We start from the raw sequence: 22000 nt of genomic DNA, 5'->3' as shown, positions 1-22000 counted from the left end.
GATGTGTTATTTTTGTTCAGTCTCATAATCCTAATTGTAGTAAATTAGACCCTAGACTTTTTAAATGTATCTTCATTGGTTATCCTTCAAACAAAAAAGGCGTTAATGGTATCCTCCTCCTCATAGTCATGTTTTTATCACTATGAATGTCACCTTTCATGGAGCATATTTGTTTTTTGTTAGCCATTCTTCTTCAGGGGGAGAAAACTCTTAAAGAGGAGGACCTTTCATTCCTGGCATTACCATATCTGTCTTTGCAAGATGAAGCCACCATAGATGGGATAGTTCCAGCCCACATTGAGGAAAAAGGAAGAAGACACATTCTTTGCATAAATTATCAAAGGGGACAACCCACTTTGGCTCTCAAGAAAGAATTGTTTTCTGACTTGGATGTAAGGATCGTTAAAATTAACAGTGAGAAGGTAAGTGTTATTGAGAATTTACTCATTGTATTGAGAGAGGGAAAAATTGCGTTTTAAAGCTTTATTGCTACCAAACCATAATATGTAGCACATTTATATCTAGCCTTGTACAATAACTTTTAATTAGATTTTTGTAAGCTTACGATGAAAGGAAAATAAAACTTCACATGTTTAAGCATGGGAAGTTATGCATAATACATCATGTGTAGCTCCCCCTTGTATCTTATCATCTAAAGTGAACAAGTAAATATTTCTGATTATTAAGCAATTGATGATTCAAAGCTGCTGAAGATCATTTATAGTGGGGAGATTTGGTTGTATAAAACAAAGAAATATTCAGTTCTCAGCCTCTTTTCGATGGTGTAACATCTTCAATCTAGCATTGACCAAGTGTAGGCTGGCGCTCTACCAGTCATATTTAAACAATATTGTACTAAAATCTCAGCCATACATGTGATCTTAATATAAAATTATATCATAGTTGAAAGCCTTTCACCTTATCTTTGGGAATTCCAACAAGAGAAGCAACATGCTCGGCAGCATTCCTCTTGTCTCCTGATAGCATGTATATATCAAGATTTTGCTTTGACAATCTGTCAACAACGTCTCTTGCATCTTCCCTTATCTCATCTTGAAAATAAATTAGGCCAGCTAAAGTATCGTCAATTCCAACATAGACAAAGGATTGATTATTACATTTCTCCACTTCTTGATCTAAACTGTCAATAACTCCATGCCTGCACAAAGTAAATCACCTGCTGAAGGTTTGAAATTTATAAAGAAAAAATAATAAATGTATGTTACATACAACGAAAGCTATTGGCCTCTTAGTGAAATGAACCAAGTTTAAAGCAAGTAAACACAGGTATGCTGCAATTGTTTGAAGGAATTGTATACTGTAATAAAAAATAAATAAGTAATGCTGCAAGGTGTATTAATTGTCTTGTGACGTAGGCCAGGTGGATCAAGTCATAATGAATTGCACCCTAACTATCAATTATTAATGATAGGCATTCGATCCAATAAATAAGAAATATTAAAGAAATTGAGTAACATCATATATTGTGTATGCTTGGACAAATGCCCAGTTACCTGGTGATCCATTCCAATGTACCAACAGAAACCTTTTTGTTATCAATTGTTGCCACTGCACCAGACCCAGGTTCTTCCAGGAATGTTCCATCTATTACCTGTAAAATTTGCTGTAAGGCATAAGCTGACAGTTTTAACTTCACAACTTTCACTACAAGAAGCTAATGTGTACTTGAAAAATAAAAGGCATACTTTATAACTCCTCTGTTTCAATTCTACAATACTTGTCAGTCAATATGACAACTAAAATACTGACTGTAAAATAGTAACCAAACTGTAGAAAAAGATAAGTTGCTAAACAGGTCATGTGATGTTCATCTCAACATGGAAATGACAAATGCTTGAATAAGGCAATAAGATAACCCCAAACACAGAGAACATTAAAAAGAAATAAGATGAGGAACCTTAGCATTATGACAATTAACAGCCACAGCAGCATCCACAATCGCTTTCCCAACTGGATGTATGGAATTCGATTCTACTGCAGCTGCTAGCCTTAGAACTTCAATATCAGACAAAGCATTTTCTTCAGTTTGGCTGCATTAGAAAGACATGGTTATATAACCTCTTAGTTGCATAAAGTAAAAAAAAAAAGTATCCGAATTCAGAGTATAGGCGCTAAATCTAGAGATATGATTTCTCACTATATCTATGTTTCCAAAATACATCCACTTTTTTTCTTTGTTCTTAAAGTTGTTGGATCAAAGCATCCTATAAACCGTTATTGAGTGTTATGAGAACTATTAGATATATTGAGTTTTATGTTAATAAGGGAAATGTAGACTGTTGTAATTAGAGAAAAATCTTCCTAATTAGAGAAATAATTTGTAGAATCTTCCTAAGTAGAGAAAATATATTCGTAGAATCTTCTAGTTTATTTTTCAGTATGTTGTTTCCTTATTTTCTTTTTTTGGAAGATTAGATTGTTACAAATAAGGGTAAGGAGAATGTAATAGATATGAATGATAATAGTAAAATTCATTCTCTTCTTAAGTTTGTATCATAGCTCCCGATCTTGGGAGCTCCATTTCCACTGCAACATTAGCCATCGTTGCCGCTATCCGACCGCTGCGGTTGTCACCATAGCCGTTGGGGTCATTGATAGAGCATAAAGTTGCACCCAACTCCAACAAACAAAAACAGTGGAAATTGCTTCAGGAAAGACGCCACCACCGTCGCCGGCTTGTGTAGCCCATGTGCCTAGTTCCGACGAGACCCACTCGCTACCGCCATCACAGAAAGGTTCGCCGGAGCCTCTTGAGTCCGTTCCACAAGTTGGTGACGTCCCATTTGGCCTAGATTTGAGTAGATTTGACTTTTGAGTTCTGCTCTTTTTTCTCGGATTAGGCCCATATTGTGTTTTATGTTAATCAGGGAAACATAGTCCTTATGTTAATTATGTTTTTTTTGCAAATTAATTATGTTAATAGCCCACATTCTTATTATTTTAAATTCATTACCTTGTGTATTTTCTACTAAATAGAGATTAATTCTATACTAGTTTTAATATATTCAATAGATATATACATTTGTAGTCTATCCAATGACGAATAATACACAATTAGGACATCCTGGGTAGGAAAAATTGTAGAAGATGAAGTTAAGTTACTTGTTACTTGAAGAGTTGAGAAGAATTAAAAAGTTTTATTTCAGTTAAAACTTCTTATACAACTTACTACTGCATTTATAGGAGACAGTAGTTCTGAAAAGTACAAGGGTGGGGGAGGAGCCCTTAACAAAACCCAAAAAAGTAAAATACCTTACAAAAATATTAATAATAATAAAAGTATTACATTTCAACACTCCCTCTCAAGATGGAGCATATAGATCATATGCATCAAGCTTGGAACATATAAATTGAATTCTAGGCCCCTTAAGGAATTGGTCAGAATGTCTACGAGTTGTTCATTAGAGTAAACAAACTCAGTAACAAGATCCTTTGATAACAACCTCTCTAATAAAATGACAATCAATCTCTATGTGTTTTTTTCTTTCATGAAGCACTAGATTGGAGGCAATGTGAAGGGTGGCTTGATTGTCCCAGTACAACTTCATCTGCTCATTTTCACAAAATTTCAACACTAGATTGAGCAACAAAACTTTTTTTCTTACTTTTCCAAGATACAAGGTTCCCTCCAAGTAAAACACAGTATCATGTGGTAGATCTTCTGTCAATTGGACAACCAGCCCAATCTGCATCACAATATCCTTCAATTCGAGTGCTTCCCTTGTCCTCATACAACAATCCCTATCTTGGGTTCCCTTTTACATACATGAGAATGCGAATCACTGCATTCCAATAATCAACATGTGAATTTTGCATAAATTGACTCAACTCCCAATGGATAAGAAAGATTAGGTCTTGTTATGGTAAGATAGATGAGTTTTCCAACCAACCTTCTATATCTCTCTAGGTCTGAGAAAGGTTCACCGTGGTCTCTCATTAACTTTTGATTTGAGTCCATAGGACTATCAGGCCTATTTCCTCCAAAATCTCAAGAGCATGTTTTCTTTGTGAAATAATGACACCTTTTGATTGTGCCACTTCAATACCACGAAAGTATTTTAGCCACCTAGATCTTTGGTTTGAAAGTGGTTTAACAAATGATTCTTTAATTGAGAAATTCTAGTGACGTCATTTCCTATGATGACAATATCATCAAAATAAACCATAACATAAACACATTTATCAAGAGAAGAGTGACCATAAAATACTGAATGATATGCCTCACATCGTTTCAATCCAAAATATTGCACAACCCAACTAAATTTGCCAAATCAAGCTCGAGGTAATTGCTTCAAGCCATAAAAAGAATGATGCACTATACAAACTAACCCAGACTCCCCCTGAGCAACAAACCCAAGATGTTGCTCCATGTATATCTCTTCTTCTAGATGACCATGAAGAATTTTTAATGTCCAACTGGTAAAGGGGCGATTGACGAATGACAGCCATAGCAAGCAAAATACGAACAATACTAGTTTTAGCCACAAGAGAAAAGGTATCACAATAGTCAAAGCCATAAACGTGAGTATATCCCTTAGCTACTAGACGAGTGTTGAGACGATCGATTGCACCAGTAGAACTAATCTTAATAGCATAAACCCATCTACAACCAACAAGCTTCTTACCAGGAGGAAGAGGGACAAGGTCCCAATTGCCATTGTGTTCAAGTGCCTGCATTTCATCAATCATGGCTTGTCACCATCAAGGATGACCAAGTGCATCATGAACATTATTAGGAACCTTAAAGGAAGATAGGGAGGGAATAAAGGAGAAATATGGAGGAGAAAACGATGATAACTCAAAAGATTATAAAAAGGATTTGGATTACGAGTAAAGCGAATACCTTTCCGAAGGGCAATAGGCCAATTATTATCTGAGTCAAGAGAGGGTAAGGAGGATGAAGGATCCATGGTCTGGGAATCTGATGGTGGAGGATCTAAGTGTGGAGGATCTTCAATGTTCTGAGTATGAGATTGTGTTCGATGCTGATATGTGAGAAGAGGTGGAGGAACAATATCATTTGCATTTTGAGTTAAAGGTAAAGAAGCAGGAGTAACAAAGGGATGGTAAAGGAAACATTTGTTGAACAGATGAACGATCCTCCATGAAGGACAAGAAAAAAGGTGTATCCTCAAAGAATATGACATCAGAAAACATATAATACCTCTTGGTTGAGGGAGAACAACATTTATACCCTTTCTAAAGGCAAGAGTATCCCAAAAAGACACACTTAATAGCTTTTGCAGAGAGTTTATCAAGACCTAGAGAAACATTATGAAGAAAACAAGTACACCCAAATATACAGGAAGAGACATGGTATAGAGGGTCATTTGGAAAAATGACAAGGTGAGGGACTTTATTCTCAAGAGAGGAAGAGGGCATCCTATTGATCATAAAATAAGCAATGAGGATAGCATCGCCCCGATGATGAACCAGAACATTAGTATTTAATATTAAGGAGCATGCAGTTTCAATGAGATGTTTATTCTTTCTTTCTGCAATGCCATTTTGTTATGGAGTGTAGGGACATGTTGATTGGTGTAAAATTCCTTAGCAGGATAAGATTGAAGAAAATGTCTCAGAAAAATATTCCTTAGGATTATCAGTTTTGAGGATTTTAATTGTCTCCTAAATTGGTTCTTAATTTCATTAAAAAAAGGACACAAATATGGCCAAAAGTTCGGATCTCTCTTTCAATAAATAAACCCAAGTACATCAAGAGAATTCATCAATGAAGGTTACAAAATAATTAAAACCAAAAGAAGTAACACGATTTGGTCCCCAAATATCAGAGTGAATAGTTGAAAAGACAGAACTACACCATGTCTTAGACTTGTTAGGATAGGTCCTGAAACAAGATAAAATTTTATCTTTTCAATAATTCATTTTTACATTTAGGGTCCCAATCTTGTCACATGCTTTAGGTTTCGTTATCTTGTCACTTTCATTGATGAATATTCTCATTGTACTTGGGTCCACTTAATGAAAGATAGGTCTGAATTGCTGAATATTTTTTAGTCTTTCCTTAATGAAATCAAAAACCAATTTGGCCAAGTAATCAAGATCTTAAGGAGTGATAATGCCAAAGAATACTTTTCTTCTGGTTTTTCTATTCTTTTAAGATCACATGGTATTTACATCAATCCACTTACCCACATACACCCCAACAAAACGATATAGCAAAAAGGAAGAATAGACATTTAATGGAAATGGCTCGTACCTTGTTAATAGGTGCCAATCTTTCTGCTTATCATTGGGTCGATGCCATTCTCACTAGTTATTATCTTATTAATACAATGCCCCCTTCTTCCTTGAACAATAAAGTTCCATATTCATTGATTGTCTGCTTCGTTTTATTCTTTTATCTCCTTTGTTTCTTCTATTACCATTCCTAAAATTGTTGGCCCTTGAACAAAATGGTACATGGAATTGGTGCTAATGTCGGATTAAATGAATAACTTGCAGATATATTAACAAAATCCTTCAGAGGACCTCAAATTGAATCTACTTGTTCCAAAATTTGTATGCTCCCTCTTAATGGAGAGTGTTAGAATAAATAGTCTTAAATATTATTTATTGTACTACTGGTACCTAGGAGCATGCTTTAGACCTAGTTCTTAGGAGCATGTTCTAGAGTTCTCTTCTTTTCTCTCATCCATTGTATCTAATGTATCTCAAACTACAATAAATATGAAAACTGATAGGGGTAAACACTCTCTCAAATTCATTCCAATTTCTTTGTATTTTTCTCAAGTGTAATATTATTTTACAAATAAAACTATGTTCCATGTCCCTTTTATTGACGATTGTACCCGTGTCACGTGGAAATACCTTATTAAAAATAAATCCAAAGCTTTTCAAATTTTTATTAATTTTTTTCGTCTTGTCCAAAATCAATTTTGAAAAAATATCAAAAGAATCAGGTCTGATAATGGTGCTCAATATGTGAATCATGAATTTCTCAATTTTTTGTCTCATAATGGTATTGTTCGTGAACTAACTTGTGTAAATAGCCCTCAACAAAATGGGGTTGTAGAAAGAAAGAATTGTCATCTTCTTGAAGTAACAAGAGTTCTTCTTTTTCAAATGTCTGCTCCAAAAAATTACTGGGAGAAGTTGTGTTAATTGCCACATATCTCATCAACAAGTTACCCACTCGTATCTTAAATGGCATTAGTCTTATTGAGTCTCTATTGTCTTTTGTTCCTTCTTCTTCCTTGATAACGAGTCTACCTAGTCGAGTCTTTGGATGTGTTGTTTTTGTTCACTCTCATCATCCTAACCGTGGTAAATTAGATCTGAGAGCTCTTAAATGTGTCTTTATTGGGTACCCTTCTAATAAAAAAGGGTACAAATGTTATCATCCTCAAAGTCGTCGCGTCTTTATCACCATAAATGTCACATTTCATGAAACACAATCCTTTTATGTCAGTCCACCACTTCAGGAGGAGAAAGCACTTAAAGTGGATGAACTTTCCTTCTTGTCATTACCATGTTTGTCTTTGTAGGATGCCCAAGATCTGAGCAATGAAGCTACCATAGTCCACATTGAGAAAGAAGAGGAAGAAGACAAATTTTTTGGCAAAAAATATGAAAGAAGAAAACAACCCACTTCGACTCTCGAGTAAGAAAAATTGTCTAATCTAGAGGTGAGGATCCCTAAAGATATCAGTGAGGAGGAGGTAAGTATTATTGAGGATTTACCCATTGCATTGAGAAAGGAAAGAAGATCATGTGCTAAATATCCTATTTCTCAGTATGTTTGCACTAACAATCTCTCTGATAGGCACAAAAGTTTTATTGCCAAGAGACACGAAGGCAGTAGGGTGTAGATGGATATTCACAATGAAACATAAGGAAGATGGGACAGTAGAAAAATATAAAGCTAGATTAGTGGCAAAAGGATATACCCAAACATATGGGATTGACTATGAGGAGACATTTGGCCAAGTGGCAAAGATGAATACAGTTCGAGTTATTCTCGCTTTGGCCGCTCATTTTCGATGGGACTTACACCAGCTGGATGTAAAGAATACCTTTCTTCATGGAAATCTAGAAGAGGAAGTGTACATGGAGATTCCCCCCGGGTTTGAAGTGAAAAATGAAAGAAACAAGGTATGCCTCTTAAAGAAAGCATTGTATGGTCTTAAGCAATCCCCTAGAGCATGGTTTGGAAGATTTACAAAAGCAATGGTTTCCTTGGGATATAGACAAAGCCAAGGAGATCATACTCTATTCATAAAGCACTCTTCTACAGGTAAACTCACTTTATTGCTTGTCTATATGGATGATATGATTATTGCAGGAGATGATGAAACAAAAAAATTGGCATTAAAAGATAAATTGGCTGCCCAATTTGAAATGAAAGACCTAGGAAAACTCATTTTCTTGGAATAGAGGTTGCTTACTCCAAGAACGAAATTTTCATCTCCCAAAGGAAATATGTATTGGATCTCCTCAAAGAAACAGGAAAGTTGGAATGTAGAATCTCAACAGTTCCTATAGAACAAAATCACATAATTGAAAGTGAGGAAAGGGCTTATGTAGAGAAGGCCTAATATCAGAGATTAGTAGGAAAATTGATCTATCTATCACACATAAGACCAAACATTGCTTATGCAATTAGTGTAGTGAACCAATTTATGGATCCAAGAGAGAGACACATGCAAGCAGTTGACAAAATTCTCCAATACTTGAAGTGAAGTCCAGGAAAGGTGCTATTATTCAAAAGGGAAGACACATTGACTATGAAAATATATATTGATGCTGACTATGCAGTTTCTATTACTGACAGAAAATCTACTTTTGTGTATTGTGTATTTCTTGGAGATAGTCTGATAACATGGAGAAGCAAAAAGCAAGATAGAGTATCTCGTTCTTGTGCAGAAGCTGAATTTCGAGCTCTTGCTCAAGGAATATGTGAAGGACTCTGGATGAATATCATTTTGGATGATCTTACAGTCAAGGTGGACAGTAAGTCTGCCATGAGCATAACCCATAATCCAGTACAACATGATAGGACCAAACACATTAGGACTGACAGACATTTCATCAAAGATAATCTAGACAGAGACTTTGTGATTACAACTCATGTTTCTATAGAATTTCAAATAGCAGATATTTTTATAAACTCCCTCTGGGTAGATTTCAATATCTTGTAGGTAAGTTGGGAATGATTGATATTCATTTACCAACTTGAGGGGGAGTGTTGTAATTAGAGAAAATATCTTCTTAATTAAAGAAGATATCTATAGAATCTTCCTAATTAGAGAAAATAGTTGTATACTCTTCTAGATTATTTTGTTTCCCTATTTCCCTATTTTAGAAGATTAGATTGTTACAAATAGAGCAAAGGAGAATGTAATTGATATGATTGAGAATAATAAAATCATTCTTATTTTCAACTCAAAGTTTACGTCTTTAGCAATGTTTGTAATAAATGAACATAAAAAATCCCTATACTACCTTGAAATAGCACTTTTCATGCATGGGGCAGTGATAATGTTTGTCACAACAGGTCTACCAACTGTGAGGGTCCCTGTTTTGTCAAACACAACAGTGTTTACCATTGCAAACTTCTCTAGAATGTTTCCACCACGTAAAAGTAAACCTCTTTTAGCCCCCAGAGATGTTCCAACCTTTTTATACACAAAATTGTAAATATGGCTTAGTTCAAACATAATTATAACTAATGATGATAAATGTAGTCTTCACGAAACTTTACCAGCACTGCAGTAGGTGTGGCTAACCCAAGTGCACATGGACAAGCAACAACCTGCACCAATAAACAATATTAAAGGCTTAAAATAGAAGCCTTAAATATACGGAAGAAACTGATTCCTTGGAATAATATAGCAGTTGGCGTGCCCCTTCTTTTTCTTTTTCAATTTAAAAGTTACATCAGAATTTAAGTTTAAAAACAATACTTTCAATACTTTTACAGCTTATCTGAAACTTCTATACCACAAACAATTTCATCAAACATTTGGCATGCACAACAAACCCATACACCAATGCAGACAGATCTAAATATTCGACATCCCTTGCACTCTATACCAATTTGATCTCTACCTAAATCTTTGACATCCTAGCTGCTTGCATACGGAAAATGGTTGATCAATTAAACTACACAAGACAGTGTATTTATCCCCTCCCTTTTCTCACTAACAAAAGTGAAGGAAGTAATGCAGTAATGAGAAAAGAAGGGAACAGAATTTGCATAAACTGAAAGTGATTTATTGCATTTCTTATGTGAAGAGTATATGCTCAAGCTTTGCTGACAAGACTATAGATCTAATAAACTGACATCTCAGCATACTGACTTCAGTTAGTTTGTTACATCTTTTTGCAATTGGACTACAGATATAACTAACTAACAGCTCGACATAACTGACTTCAGTTAGTTATGTCAAATGCTAACTAGGCACCTACAACACTTGGTGCTTAACAACTATCATAGCATTCTATCAAAAAGAAAACACCTAAAACATTTTGATAAAATTGATAGCACCAAAATCATTGGAAATTATGGTAAACACTTTGCACTGTTGAAACACTCCTCCAATGAGCTTTTGTGGAAGCTCCTTTAATTTTTAGAGCTTCTTAAAATCGTGTTTCCTCACTGTTCCTTTTAAGGAGCAGAAAAACCCAAAAAAGGTGCCCCAAATGCCATCAAGAGATACAAAAGAATAAAATGCTAGTGCAAAATCTGAATATATTCTATACTTGTATGTTATTCTGTGCAATATATTGCTTCTGATTTAAAATAGAGTAGAGGTACAAAATCTTGAAAATCCCCAGACTAATTAAAGAATCCCTAAAGAAAAGAAACTAAGTAAAGAATCCCTAGAGGATGACTTATCAATTCACTAGCACTCATAGTGATAGCCCATCCGAAACCATTCGACAGCTAGTAGCAATAAAATAACAATCTTTTTAGACTGGTACTACGCATTTTGGCTGGTTTGATCCATCAGGCAGGACTGCATCGACCAAACACATTTCTGGCTGAGCTGCACCAATTAAGTTGCAGGCTAACAATTTGCTTCGACACTGAGCAGTCACTAAGTGGGCTATAGCGCAATCGTCTACTATTTACTTTTTAATAAAAAATACTTCATAGAAACGTTAATGATATGATAATTAAGAGGTATATGACATCTATATAAAACCGCTAATTTTCTATCACTATCCAACATATTATGTTTCAAAATTTTATATTTATTAAATTATCATATTTTATTTAAAACTTGAAGGTTATCAGAAATAACTTCTACCCTTAATCTCTTGTTAATTCCTTTTAACATGCAGATTTAAACCCAATATAAAAAACCTAGTCCAAATATATAAGGGTTCATATAAAAATAAAGCAATATGGTTCTGCCCATTATGGGCCAGTCAGTTGCAAGGCTGGGCCAAATTACTACTGGGCTTGAAATTTTAGAACCAAACTCACCACACATAGGGCTATTCAAGTTATCCGTGGCCCATTTGTTGGGTATTGGAAAAATGTTAGAGGTGTCTGACATCATTTAGGATATCATAAATCATAAGGTGCTCTGTATTTGTTGTATATTTTTCAGTACACACTATTGATCCCTATTTAGAAGACAGCAGAGATGCAAAAAATAAACAATGCTGCTAATCAGCCAAAACAATTCCCCAGCAAAACATAATAAATAGGGAAAACTGGACTCCTTCTAATCGTTACCCTTTAATAAGCATTCTAATTAGAAAACATGACAAATGTTAAACATATTTACAACAGTGTTTCTCAGACAGGAGAAAGTTCCTGCACGAAAGAAAGACTCTTTAACTCCATTATTTACTTCTTAAGCTATTGCAATTCCATTTTCTTTAATTATTCCCAAACAAAACTGGCATGCTACATTCAAAAAATAAAATATGGAATAGTAGAATATACATAGACAATAAAGGAAGCATACACCGGGATACTAGTATTGATTCAGATAAAATAGCGTTTATAGGGACACAAATATCTTCAGGATATCCGTATTGATTAAGATAAAATATTTTTTATAATATTTTTATTTCAGCATACTTTGTTTTCTTATTTAGAGAGATCTTTTGTTACAAACAGAGGAGCTAAGAATGTAATTGGCGTGATTATGAATAAAATAATTTCTTGTTATTATAGAATTATTAATATTGTTTCTAATAGTGTCAAAAAATATTTAGTCTAATGGCCAAGCCATCAAGCAAGAGTAACAAAACAGACTTTATAATTCTGATCTAAAATCATTAGATGAAGGAAAAATACACTCAAGCTGCCCAGAGGCCCAATCATCATCATACGCATTGGATATGTGTGGTTCATGGAAAACATTTGAATTGAAAAATACCAGAACGCTGCAAGCAAGCTGCAAAGCCAGTGAAACTGAACTTCCTTGATATAAAGCAGAAGGCAAAATGTGTGCCCCATACAGACTCCAGAATGTGAAAGTAGCAGCAGAGGCTGCCATCACTCCATAAGTGAAATGTCCAGCCACCTGGATATAAACAAAAAGATGTTACTCAATTCAATAAAAGATGCAAGAGTAATACTCAGTTACTAATAAAGTAGAACAAAGGAAGACTCAAGGAATACGACCATTTCAATCACGAGGATATCAGAATGATAATATTTGTCATTGAAATATTGGAAGACTGTTATTTTTTCAGCACAGGAAACACATGCTTCAACAAAGGTAATACAAATGAAACATGCCTACAAATAGATTTGTTGCATATATGAAGACATCCATTGTTAATGCTCAAATGTTCCATATCAATTACCAATACAAACAAATGTACTTCTTACAAGACTTGGGAATCCTCTTCCCTTGAGCTAGTATTTGAAGTAGACTTGGGTTGGGTCCCCTCCTGAAATTAGATCTCCACTATAGAGTTCAATCCTTGTTGTCTCCATACTTATTAGAAGTTGAGTTTGGAAATTTAGCTTCATTGCTCAAATCTTAGGGATGAAACATAGTGAAGTAGATAATTTGATTCCTTATTGTTGTACTTTTTTTCTAAGAAATGTGTTTACTTAAAGATACAGTTACTGATGATATTAGAATTTATTGTATATAGTGAAAAACTAGGTATAAAATTAATCTCCTTTGTTTTGAAAATATACATGAGGTACTGTATCTATAATAAAGAGAATATAGGCTAAGCTCAAATTACCAAGAATAATAAAAAAGAAAAAATAACATATAAACAGAAGATAAAAGATAATATATCTAATATATCTAACATTGTCCCTCAAGCTAGTGCATATAAATCATATGTATCAAACTTATTACAAATATAATAAATTCTCAGTCTTGATGTCCCATATACAATCTTCTCTCGAATGAAATGATAGTTAATATCAATATGTTTGGTCCTCTCATGAGTTAGAACTAATATGAAGAGTATCCTGATTGTCACATATAAGTATCATTTGAGCGACATCTCCAAATTGTAACTCTTTAAGCAATTGCTTAAGCTAAACAAGTTCAACAGTGGTTGAGGTCATAGCTCTATATTATGCTTCTGCACTAGATCTTGTCGTAATACTTTGTTTCTTACTCTTCCAAGAGATCAAGTTACAACCAATGGAGACAAAATATCCAAAAGTAGATCTTTTGTCAAAAGGAAATCCTACCCAATTAGCATCTATGGAAACCTTTTCCAAGAGATTCTTTAATGTATTTTAATATACAATGACTACATTCCAATGATCTTCACATGGTGAATTGAGAAATTGGCTCGCAACACATTGCAAAGGAAATGTTATAACGTGTAACCATAAGATAATTTAATTTCCCAACTAATCTTCTATACTCCTCATGATCTAAAATAGGCTCCCCTTAATTTGGTAGAAGCTTAGTATTAGGATCCATGGGTATGTCAATAGATTTTGAGTTCATCAACCCAGTTTCCTCCAAAATATCCAATGCATACTTCCTTTGAGATATAACAATACTCTCGTTGAATTGTGCTATCTCAATAGTAACAAATATTTGAGTTTGCCAATATAGAAAAGAGTTTGTAGAATTAAGAAGTTGTCCCAAGTGTGGTTTGTCACATTATAATGTCATAGATGGTGATAAGGAGAGTATTGATGAGGTCGCAAAGCATGGCCCTCCTTCAAAGGCAGTTTGGTATCTACCAATAATTCCAAGGTTTAAACGTATGTTTGCGAATCCAACTTATGCTAAAAGCCTTAGATTATTCGAGATTGGTATCTTGAAGAATCCTAAAGATAGAGTTACAAATATCTAATTGCACACTTGAAATGTTCAGTACTTGATGTGAGGGAGTGTGTTGGAGATCTTGTTTTGACTAAAAATATCATCAAATTATAGTATATAAATAAGTGCAAACCTACCCTTACGTACTTGTTTTATAGGGCTAAGTTAGACCTCAATCCACTTTGTAAGAGATGCATTAACTCCACTAGAAAGGCCAACTACAACAACTCCATCTTCAAAAAACAAAGAACAAATCTTACACTGACTGCAAGCTTTCCATCTTATTTTTCAAGATTGAAATTTTTTCCAATCCAGAAGAAAGCATCAACTACAATACTAGATTTGTACATCTAGGTCACTATTTGCAGAAACTAACCTTAGCAACTAGCAAAACAGCTTGACGTAGAAACAAAATAGAACTTGCTATATATTAGAGATTCAGTAGAACCTTGTCAGCCAACCGTTGTACAGGAGCTTCCCTACTTTGTGCCTCTTCAACCAGACGAACAATGTCTGCCATAGAAGTTTCGCCACCTGGTCGTTGCACTTCCATTGTAAGAGTTCCGTTAAGATTTATACTACCAGCTGCTACCTCACTCTACAGACATAAAATCCATCAATCAGTCACTAAAATCAACTGTTCAGCACTTCACAGCTATAGAAACGTGAAGGGGTCAATCATACATACACAGAAAATTAAGTCTTCCTTTTAATAGTTAAGACATAACCAAATGGTTTTCCTGTTTTATTGATAAATTGCACTCGATGATCACATTATAGAAATTTGCTGATTAAAAAAATGATGGAAACTCAGTTCAGGGCAGTTATGACAGTTATGTTTGCACTCAACAAACTGCTTTAGAAAACAGTTCTATATTAGTTGTAGTTAGTTTTATATTAGAAACTGCAGAATGACAGTTATTTGTAGAAAATAACAGCTGGTAGTTATGTATTAGGAGAACATATGTCAGACTTAGGCAGAAGAGGAGAGTCCAACTCAAGGTTTAAGAACTACATCAAGTAGTTTATCCTACTTAATGGTCCAACTAAAAGACTAGTCCATCAGATAGGAGAAAACTTCTAGGTAGAGCTTGAAAAATCAGCCCGATTTCAAGAATAGTTCCTTAAAGGGTTGGGTCAGACTGAAAAAATTTAGCCTAAATTGAAGCAAACCAATTTTTGCTCAGCCTGTGGCCCAGATGAGCTTTTCGATCAATCTGTATTAGGCTTATGAGTCGGCCCCTTTCTTAAATTAATCATTATAATTTTAGAAAATTGAAAATATGTAGTTTATCCCGCTCGATGAGGGACTCTTAACAACATATATGATAAAAGGCTGTGTATTTGGACAGTGAGAAGCTATTTGCAATTTGAGAACTGAGAATACAGTTGATAAAAGACTTTTGCCAGTAGGACAGCAAGGGTATTGCTTATTGTATGTGACAGAGACATTTTCCACTGGGACAACATGCACAGGTGCTCAAAGGAACAAATAGAAGCAACAATCTGTATCAAAAGCCAAATAAATATCAAATTATCATAAAATATGTCAAGGCAGAATGTACCCCAGGCACTTTTGTTACAGGCAGTGGTTCACCAGTGAAACTTGATTCATCTACAGTGCTTCTACCAGCTCTCACAACTCCATCAGCTGGAATACGGTCCTAGACAAAGGAGTATATGGGTTAAAAGCCAAAATCAAGAAGCTTTGACAAGTAATTTATGCATATTACTTGTCAAAATCTAAGCAGAAGAATTCAAACTTAGAAATGATATTAGCAATGGTTTTGTAGCACAAACAACATCACAGATGACGAATTTGAAAACAGTGATTATAGGTGTACATCACCAGTTCACCATATACTTTTTGAACCCAAAATTACACCACTAAAAAACATCCATTTGGAGAGAATACGCAACCGAAGCTTCTTCCGGTACTAAAAAAAGGGTAAAGGAGCTACAGGGTTGTATCCGATAATATATAGGTTCTGATATTACTCACTCCAGGCAGCACAATAATTTGGTCTCCAATAGAAAGACTTTCAGAAGGAACTTCAACAACTGAGCCAGCCTCTGTTTCCTCATTGTTAACTAGAAGGCGAGCTTTTGGTGGCAACAAACTAAGAAGTCCTGCCATATCACTGGTTGCTTTAATTTTAGCTCTCTGTTCGAGATTCCTTCCTAGCAACACAAATGCAATTAGCATAATTGGCTCCTCAAAGAAAGCCTTCCATCCCTGCATAACAATTAAAAAATATCATTTAGCACAATTAAATTTATCTTTACACATATAATTACAAATCCAATTCCATAATTTCACAAAGAAAATATGCTTTCTAGCTTCTAATTAATAGATATAAACAAGCACATGTTGAGCATCTAAGTCTAACCAACAGCTGGTTTTGACTGGTGTAGTATAAATGTGATGAGTACAAGTTATTATTTTTCCTATATGAGATGAGATGAATAGAGCACTATTCAACAAAACTACATAGATAAGAATCAGCCTAAGTCACATCCTGTCATGAGCCTTCGTTCAAGGTAACAAAACAGGATACAGATTAGAAGAAAAAGAGTCCACTTCTCCTATTATTCAAAATTAATGTGCAAGGAAAAACAGGGTACAAAGAATACAAAGGAATTTCTTCCTTCCACCCAGGGCATTCCCTGTTCACAACTATCTTTTTCTCTCTACCTCCCACACCATGGATGATATGAATATATAGACTTTTGTCTAACATAAGTCTCACCCTCTTATAACGGCTAACCACCTCTTTTTTTTAACTTCTTCCTCTAATGTACTTTCCAACCCCTCTCAGCACTCCCCTGCCTAACACATCCACCATCATTTACCAAAATGAAAAAGACAAGCAAAAGCTATAGCTTTGTAATGTAAATGAACATAAGCATGAGCTAAAAACTCAAACCAAACTATGATCATGAACGTGGACTGTGGAGGAACACGTATGCTACTATTTCTTAATAATAGCTAAAAAATACAGTTTGTTGGATCGATATAATTGACTCTACCAACCTACTTGTGCATGAGCAATGCTTGTGTGAAAGTGTGGGGACCAAAATGTGTACACACATGTATCAATGATTTGATAAAAGAGATCACTGAGAGTATTTAGCCGAATCCAGAAAAACAAACCAGAAGAGAATTTACATATTATAATCTGTGAGCTACTAGTACTTAGCCATCTTGCAAACTATACCTATATAGGAATCATAAACTTGACAGTCAACAACAAAAGAAATTTGAGTTTTCTATTTTCTTTAATGATTTGAAGATAGCTTTTACTAAATGTTGCCAGCAACTAATTGAATCAAAATTACAGATTAGAGATAACAAACTTCAGAAAGACATTTTACCAATTTTGGAACTAAGGCAGCAAATGAGCTGACAGTAAATGAAGACAAAGCCCCAAGACCAACTAAGGTGTTCATGTTTGGTGTTGTTTTAAGAAGGCTTTTTAAACCATCAAGGATAAGCTGGCGGCCAGGACCAAGCAATGTAAATAAAGATAATGATAGATGAAACCCAATGGAATGAAAGACATGGATCCACGGTGCCTTTGCTGCAAAGAAATGAGAGAAATGGCCAACAAGACAGACAGCACATAGAGCCCAAGAAACAGCTAGCTCACGACCTTTAAACAGCACATAAAAAAGAAAGGTCACCAATTAGTCCCAGAAGTTAAAGTTGAATCATCAGAGAACCCCTCAGAAATAGCATAAGTGGGCTCTTGTTGCAATATTAGTGTAGATTTCATTAGTGCTTACCACTTTCTCTTAATTGTCTATGTCTTTCCTCCATCTTCCTTTCAAAAATTTGGAGGAAATTGTCTCTTGTAGAATCTGCACTTTCAAGATCAGAATGGTCAGCAATCAAACACACTAGTGGAGAAATTTGTTCCCATTTAAACTACATACAATGACTAGCATATGATTGTTACAACTATTCACAGGGAAAGGTTAGGAAAATTCTTGATGAAAATGTTTAAAATTTGGGAACATTAACCACTCATCTGGCTAGTGACAAGAAATCCAGAATCTTTATTGTAGTTTAATCAATATTTTATTCACTTAAGTTGCAGAATAAATAATCATTCCAATCGGGCCTTTGCAGGAACAAAATTCAGTGGAAAATGTCAAAATTTATGAAATGCCCAATACTATCTTGATCGTATCTTAGATTATAATAGATTGTCTTTAACAATTAGTTTACCTATTCCCTCAATACCTCCTAGGATTGCTCATCAACTTACCATGTTTCGCTATCTCATGATTTGTTTCCTATATAGTTATAGTAGAGAGAAATGGTAGAGTCATGCGTAATGGAATCCGTGTGTAAGAACAGCACAAAGAAACACATACTTATATATAATGCAGCATTATATAAAGGTGTTAGGGGTTTATTATACTGGAACTTGTAAAAATAAAATATAGCATTATACATTCATTGGGTACAAAAATATATGGTGAAAAATCAACCATTGAATCATACATTATTCCCATCAATCATACGCACAAAACAAAATAAACCAATTGCACATGAATAAGAGTCGCTAAAATTCATTATAACTAAAGGATCACTAGTATCATATTCAACATCAGCAAAACTCTTCACCGTGCAGGGGCTCCAGAACACAGACATGGCTCTCCAATACCCATCACAAGAAGCCACGGAGATTCACCTTCTGAAGGGAGAAAGTATAACATGAATAATGGATTTTAAAATATCCTATATAACTAAGTAGTGGGGTGGACATAAGATTTGAAAACAATTTACTCATACAGAAGGTAAAGCGTTAAAACTTAGAACCCCATGAATTGATGGCATACCATTGACTCCAGAAAACCACTTTCGCATTTATATGGTGAAATAACTCCTTCAGTAGATAGCTTCTTCACCTGCCACTTAACCCGCCAATTTTATGTAAATGAAATGAAATTCTATGACATGCCGTAAGATTTAATCTCATATGAAGTAATGACTGCTAAGTGGATAGCCAGAAGTCATGTCACCAATATTGCATGTTGTGTCTATTAAATCCAAGCGTAAAAATCTTATTCCTACTTCGGAAAGAGCTGGTATATATTGTTCCCAATTGAAGTTTGGTAGGAAGACCAGTTGCTTGTCATTTATATTCACACATTTTAATTTCAAACTAAATTCCTAGCTTCTAGTTCAGTCCATGGAGTACAATTGAACCTTTACAAATTAAAACTAAATACTGATATAAGGACTCAAAACATTGATAATATAGAGATGTATGAATTTTGAAATAAACGGACAACATTAAGGTGCAAATAATTTTAAATGAAGCAAGGTATGAACACTCAATTCCAAGTTCTTGTTCACAGGTAACAAGATATTCATTTCAAAGTGCGACTTAAAGAAGGAGCCCAACTAAAATAGGTATTGGTATTATTTACAGCTTTAATTAATACTTGAATTATATTTATCCAAGATTCAGAGATATATAGACCAAAGATAGCAAGCTCATTGTATTACAACGAAAGGCCCAACTAATATAGGTATTACAATTATTCACAGCTTTATGAATTATTATTTACCCCAATCCCAAAGACACGTAGACCAAAAATAGCAGGCCAATTGTACTAATAACATTATTATATAAATACACACATACAGTATAATCATATTTTGGTAACTTTAAAAAGCAATTTCTATTGCCAATAGAAAATATCTAGAAAGCTGAAACAGTTTAATACCAATGAAGCCAAATATTTCAAAGAAATTATGCTAGTACGCTTCCATTATGACAAATATTCCAAGAATCAAGCAATCAAATCTAACAATTAAAAGAAGTAACAGACATGACTTTGAGTAAGTTAACAGACATGCCAAAGGACGTAAATAAGATAGGATGGGCATCTGTGAAATATAATATAATTAAATGATGTAAAAGTAGTATAACCAACCACGCATGTGATTTTATGAAAAATAAGCAAATACCAAGGTAAAAAATCATAAAAAGACACTGAATTGACTCAATAATGGCTGGCTCAACTGGTAGGAATGAATAATACCTCGGAGGCTAGAATTGTAACCACAGCTGGTTAAATGCTCTGCAAGTGCCTCCCCTAATTGCTTTTGCCAATTTGGTGCATTCTTTGCTTCAGATATAGGCCAAACGATTGCTGTCTCTGTTGTTAAATTTACACTAGCTGATGATACCTGTGGCTACCCAATGTTCATTTGCATAAAAAGTAAAGAAACAGTATTTAGATTACTGTAAAAAATTATAGAGAGGGTTTATCAACTATGTACTGTTGGCACAAAAACTTCTACACTCAAGCAATCAAAATCACCTTAAGGATTTAGACACCAATGACTAAACTACTGCGTTCTTTTGAAACTGTTGAACATGATTTTTCCGCATTAAGGTCAATCATCTCCCACGACATCCACAGACTTACGAAATAAAAAATACCGCACGCTCATAGTAAACCTAGCAGAAAGCCCCCAACAACAGAACCAGTATACCAATCATCTTACAAATAAAATAATTGAAGCATTCAAAGTTTAGATTGTAAACCGAACCAAATACAAATTTTAAATACTTACTCGATTTTCCAGTATCCTTTTCACAGTCGCTGCACATCCCCCGCACACCATTCCCTATCAAACGCACAAAAAAGTGAAATACTAAAAATAAAACTAACAGGAAAAATTCTACACAGAGAGAAGAGTTCACACTGAAACATCGAGAATGATAACGTCAGGCGAAAGTGCCGAAAGCTCCTGTGACGCGTCACCAACCAATTGGAGATTAGCATCACCAGACTCACCGCTAGAACCGCCAGAGCCGCCAGAACCGCCGCTGTCACCGATTCCACCGCCTCCATTTCCATCGCCGGTGGAAGAAGCACAGGAAGCGGCGGAGCTCGAAATGCAGCGGAGTCGGCACGGCATTCGCGGGAGCAATCCGCCGAAGCAGCGGAGCGAGGACGGCGACGGCGCGGAAGTAAAAGAACATGGAATGCGGCAGCGGTTGTTGTAGGAAGCAATGAGGCATCTGAGGTTGCGCCGGACGAAGGCGCGTTGAGGAGCGCCGGCAAAATGACGGTGGAGCGCTCTGACAATCGCCATGTGCGCCGTCGTGGTAACAGAGAACGCAGAATCCATCGGATTGGGTAGAAAAAAAGGGAAGAGAAGAGTCGTCAAGCGTTGTAGTTGAGTTCTTATAGTACAGACGTCCACCCTATGGTTGGTCTTGACTTCACTGGTTTTCGGAATGTTAAAACAATCGAAAATTATCTATAGACAATGCCATCTTCATACCCTTTTTTTTATATATTTTCTTTTTTGTAGTAAGAGAATCTTTAATGGATTTTTTTAATTCTTTAATTTATAAGAAAAATATGATTTTAGTATAGGTTTTACAAACCTGAGATGTAAAATTAAAGAGAAATTTTTATATAAAATAATTCTTTAAATTCCGTATATAAAAAATTAATTCAAAAAAACATATCCATAAGACTAGCTTAACATATTATAAAACAAATTCTTATTAAATACGTCCTAACTAATATATTGATGATTTTTTCAAATGAAAAAAGAAATTTAATTATTAAAAATGGATTAGTGAAAAAAAGGGAAGAAAAGTGTATTGAAGAGAAAGTGTTTCAGTATATACGGTCCATCAATTACTTATACGTATGAAAAGTATTTTGATGTTAAAATTAATTAAGATTTAGGTAAGGAT

General features: G+C 34.8%; 1 protein-coding gene across 2 annotated transcripts in view; it reads right to left on the bottom strand.

The window, feature by feature from the left end:
• PAA1 (P-type ATP-ase 1) overlaps window positions 1-21548 on the bottom strand; it is a 28665-nt gene extending 7117 nt beyond the window's left edge. For both annotated transcript variants that reach the window (XM_047324900.2, XM_088103843.1), the window contains exons 1-14: window positions 20992-21548; window positions 20860-20913; window positions 20322-20475; window positions 18048-18122; window positions 17637-17914; window positions 16264-16497; window positions 15827-15925; window positions 14710-14859; window positions 12384-12530; window positions 9746-9796; window positions 9487-9659; window positions 1919-2051; window positions 1515-1612; window positions 919-1159 (exon numbers count right to left, since the gene is read on the bottom strand). In XM_047324900.2, the coding sequence (XP_047180856.1) occupies window positions 919-1159; window positions 1515-1612; window positions 1919-2051; window positions 9487-9659; window positions 9746-9796; window positions 12384-12530; window positions 14710-14859; window positions 15827-15925; window positions 16264-16497; window positions 17637-17914; window positions 18048-18122; window positions 20322-20475; window positions 20860-20913; window positions 20992-21420 (2316 nt within the window). In that variant the 5' untranslated portion in view covers window positions 21421-21548. The remainder of the gene's footprint in view (window positions 1-918; window positions 1160-1514; window positions 1613-1918; window positions 2052-9486; window positions 9660-9745; window positions 9797-12383; window positions 12531-14709; window positions 14860-15826; window positions 15926-16263; window positions 16498-17636; window positions 17915-18047; window positions 18123-20321; window positions 20476-20859; window positions 20914-20991) is intronic.
• Window positions 21549-22000: the final 452 nt, after the last annotated feature.

The sequence above is a fragment of the Vigna umbellata genome, chromosome 1, assembly GCF_029865625.1.
Source record: "Vigna umbellata cultivar VRB3 chromosome 1, Vumbellata_1.0, whole genome shotgun sequence".
Lineage (NCBI taxonomy): Eukaryota > Viridiplantae > Streptophyta > Magnoliopsida > Fabales > Fabaceae > Vigna > Vigna umbellata.
Note: the sequence above shows the minus strand (reverse complement) of the source record. Positions and strands in the feature narration are given on the sequence as shown.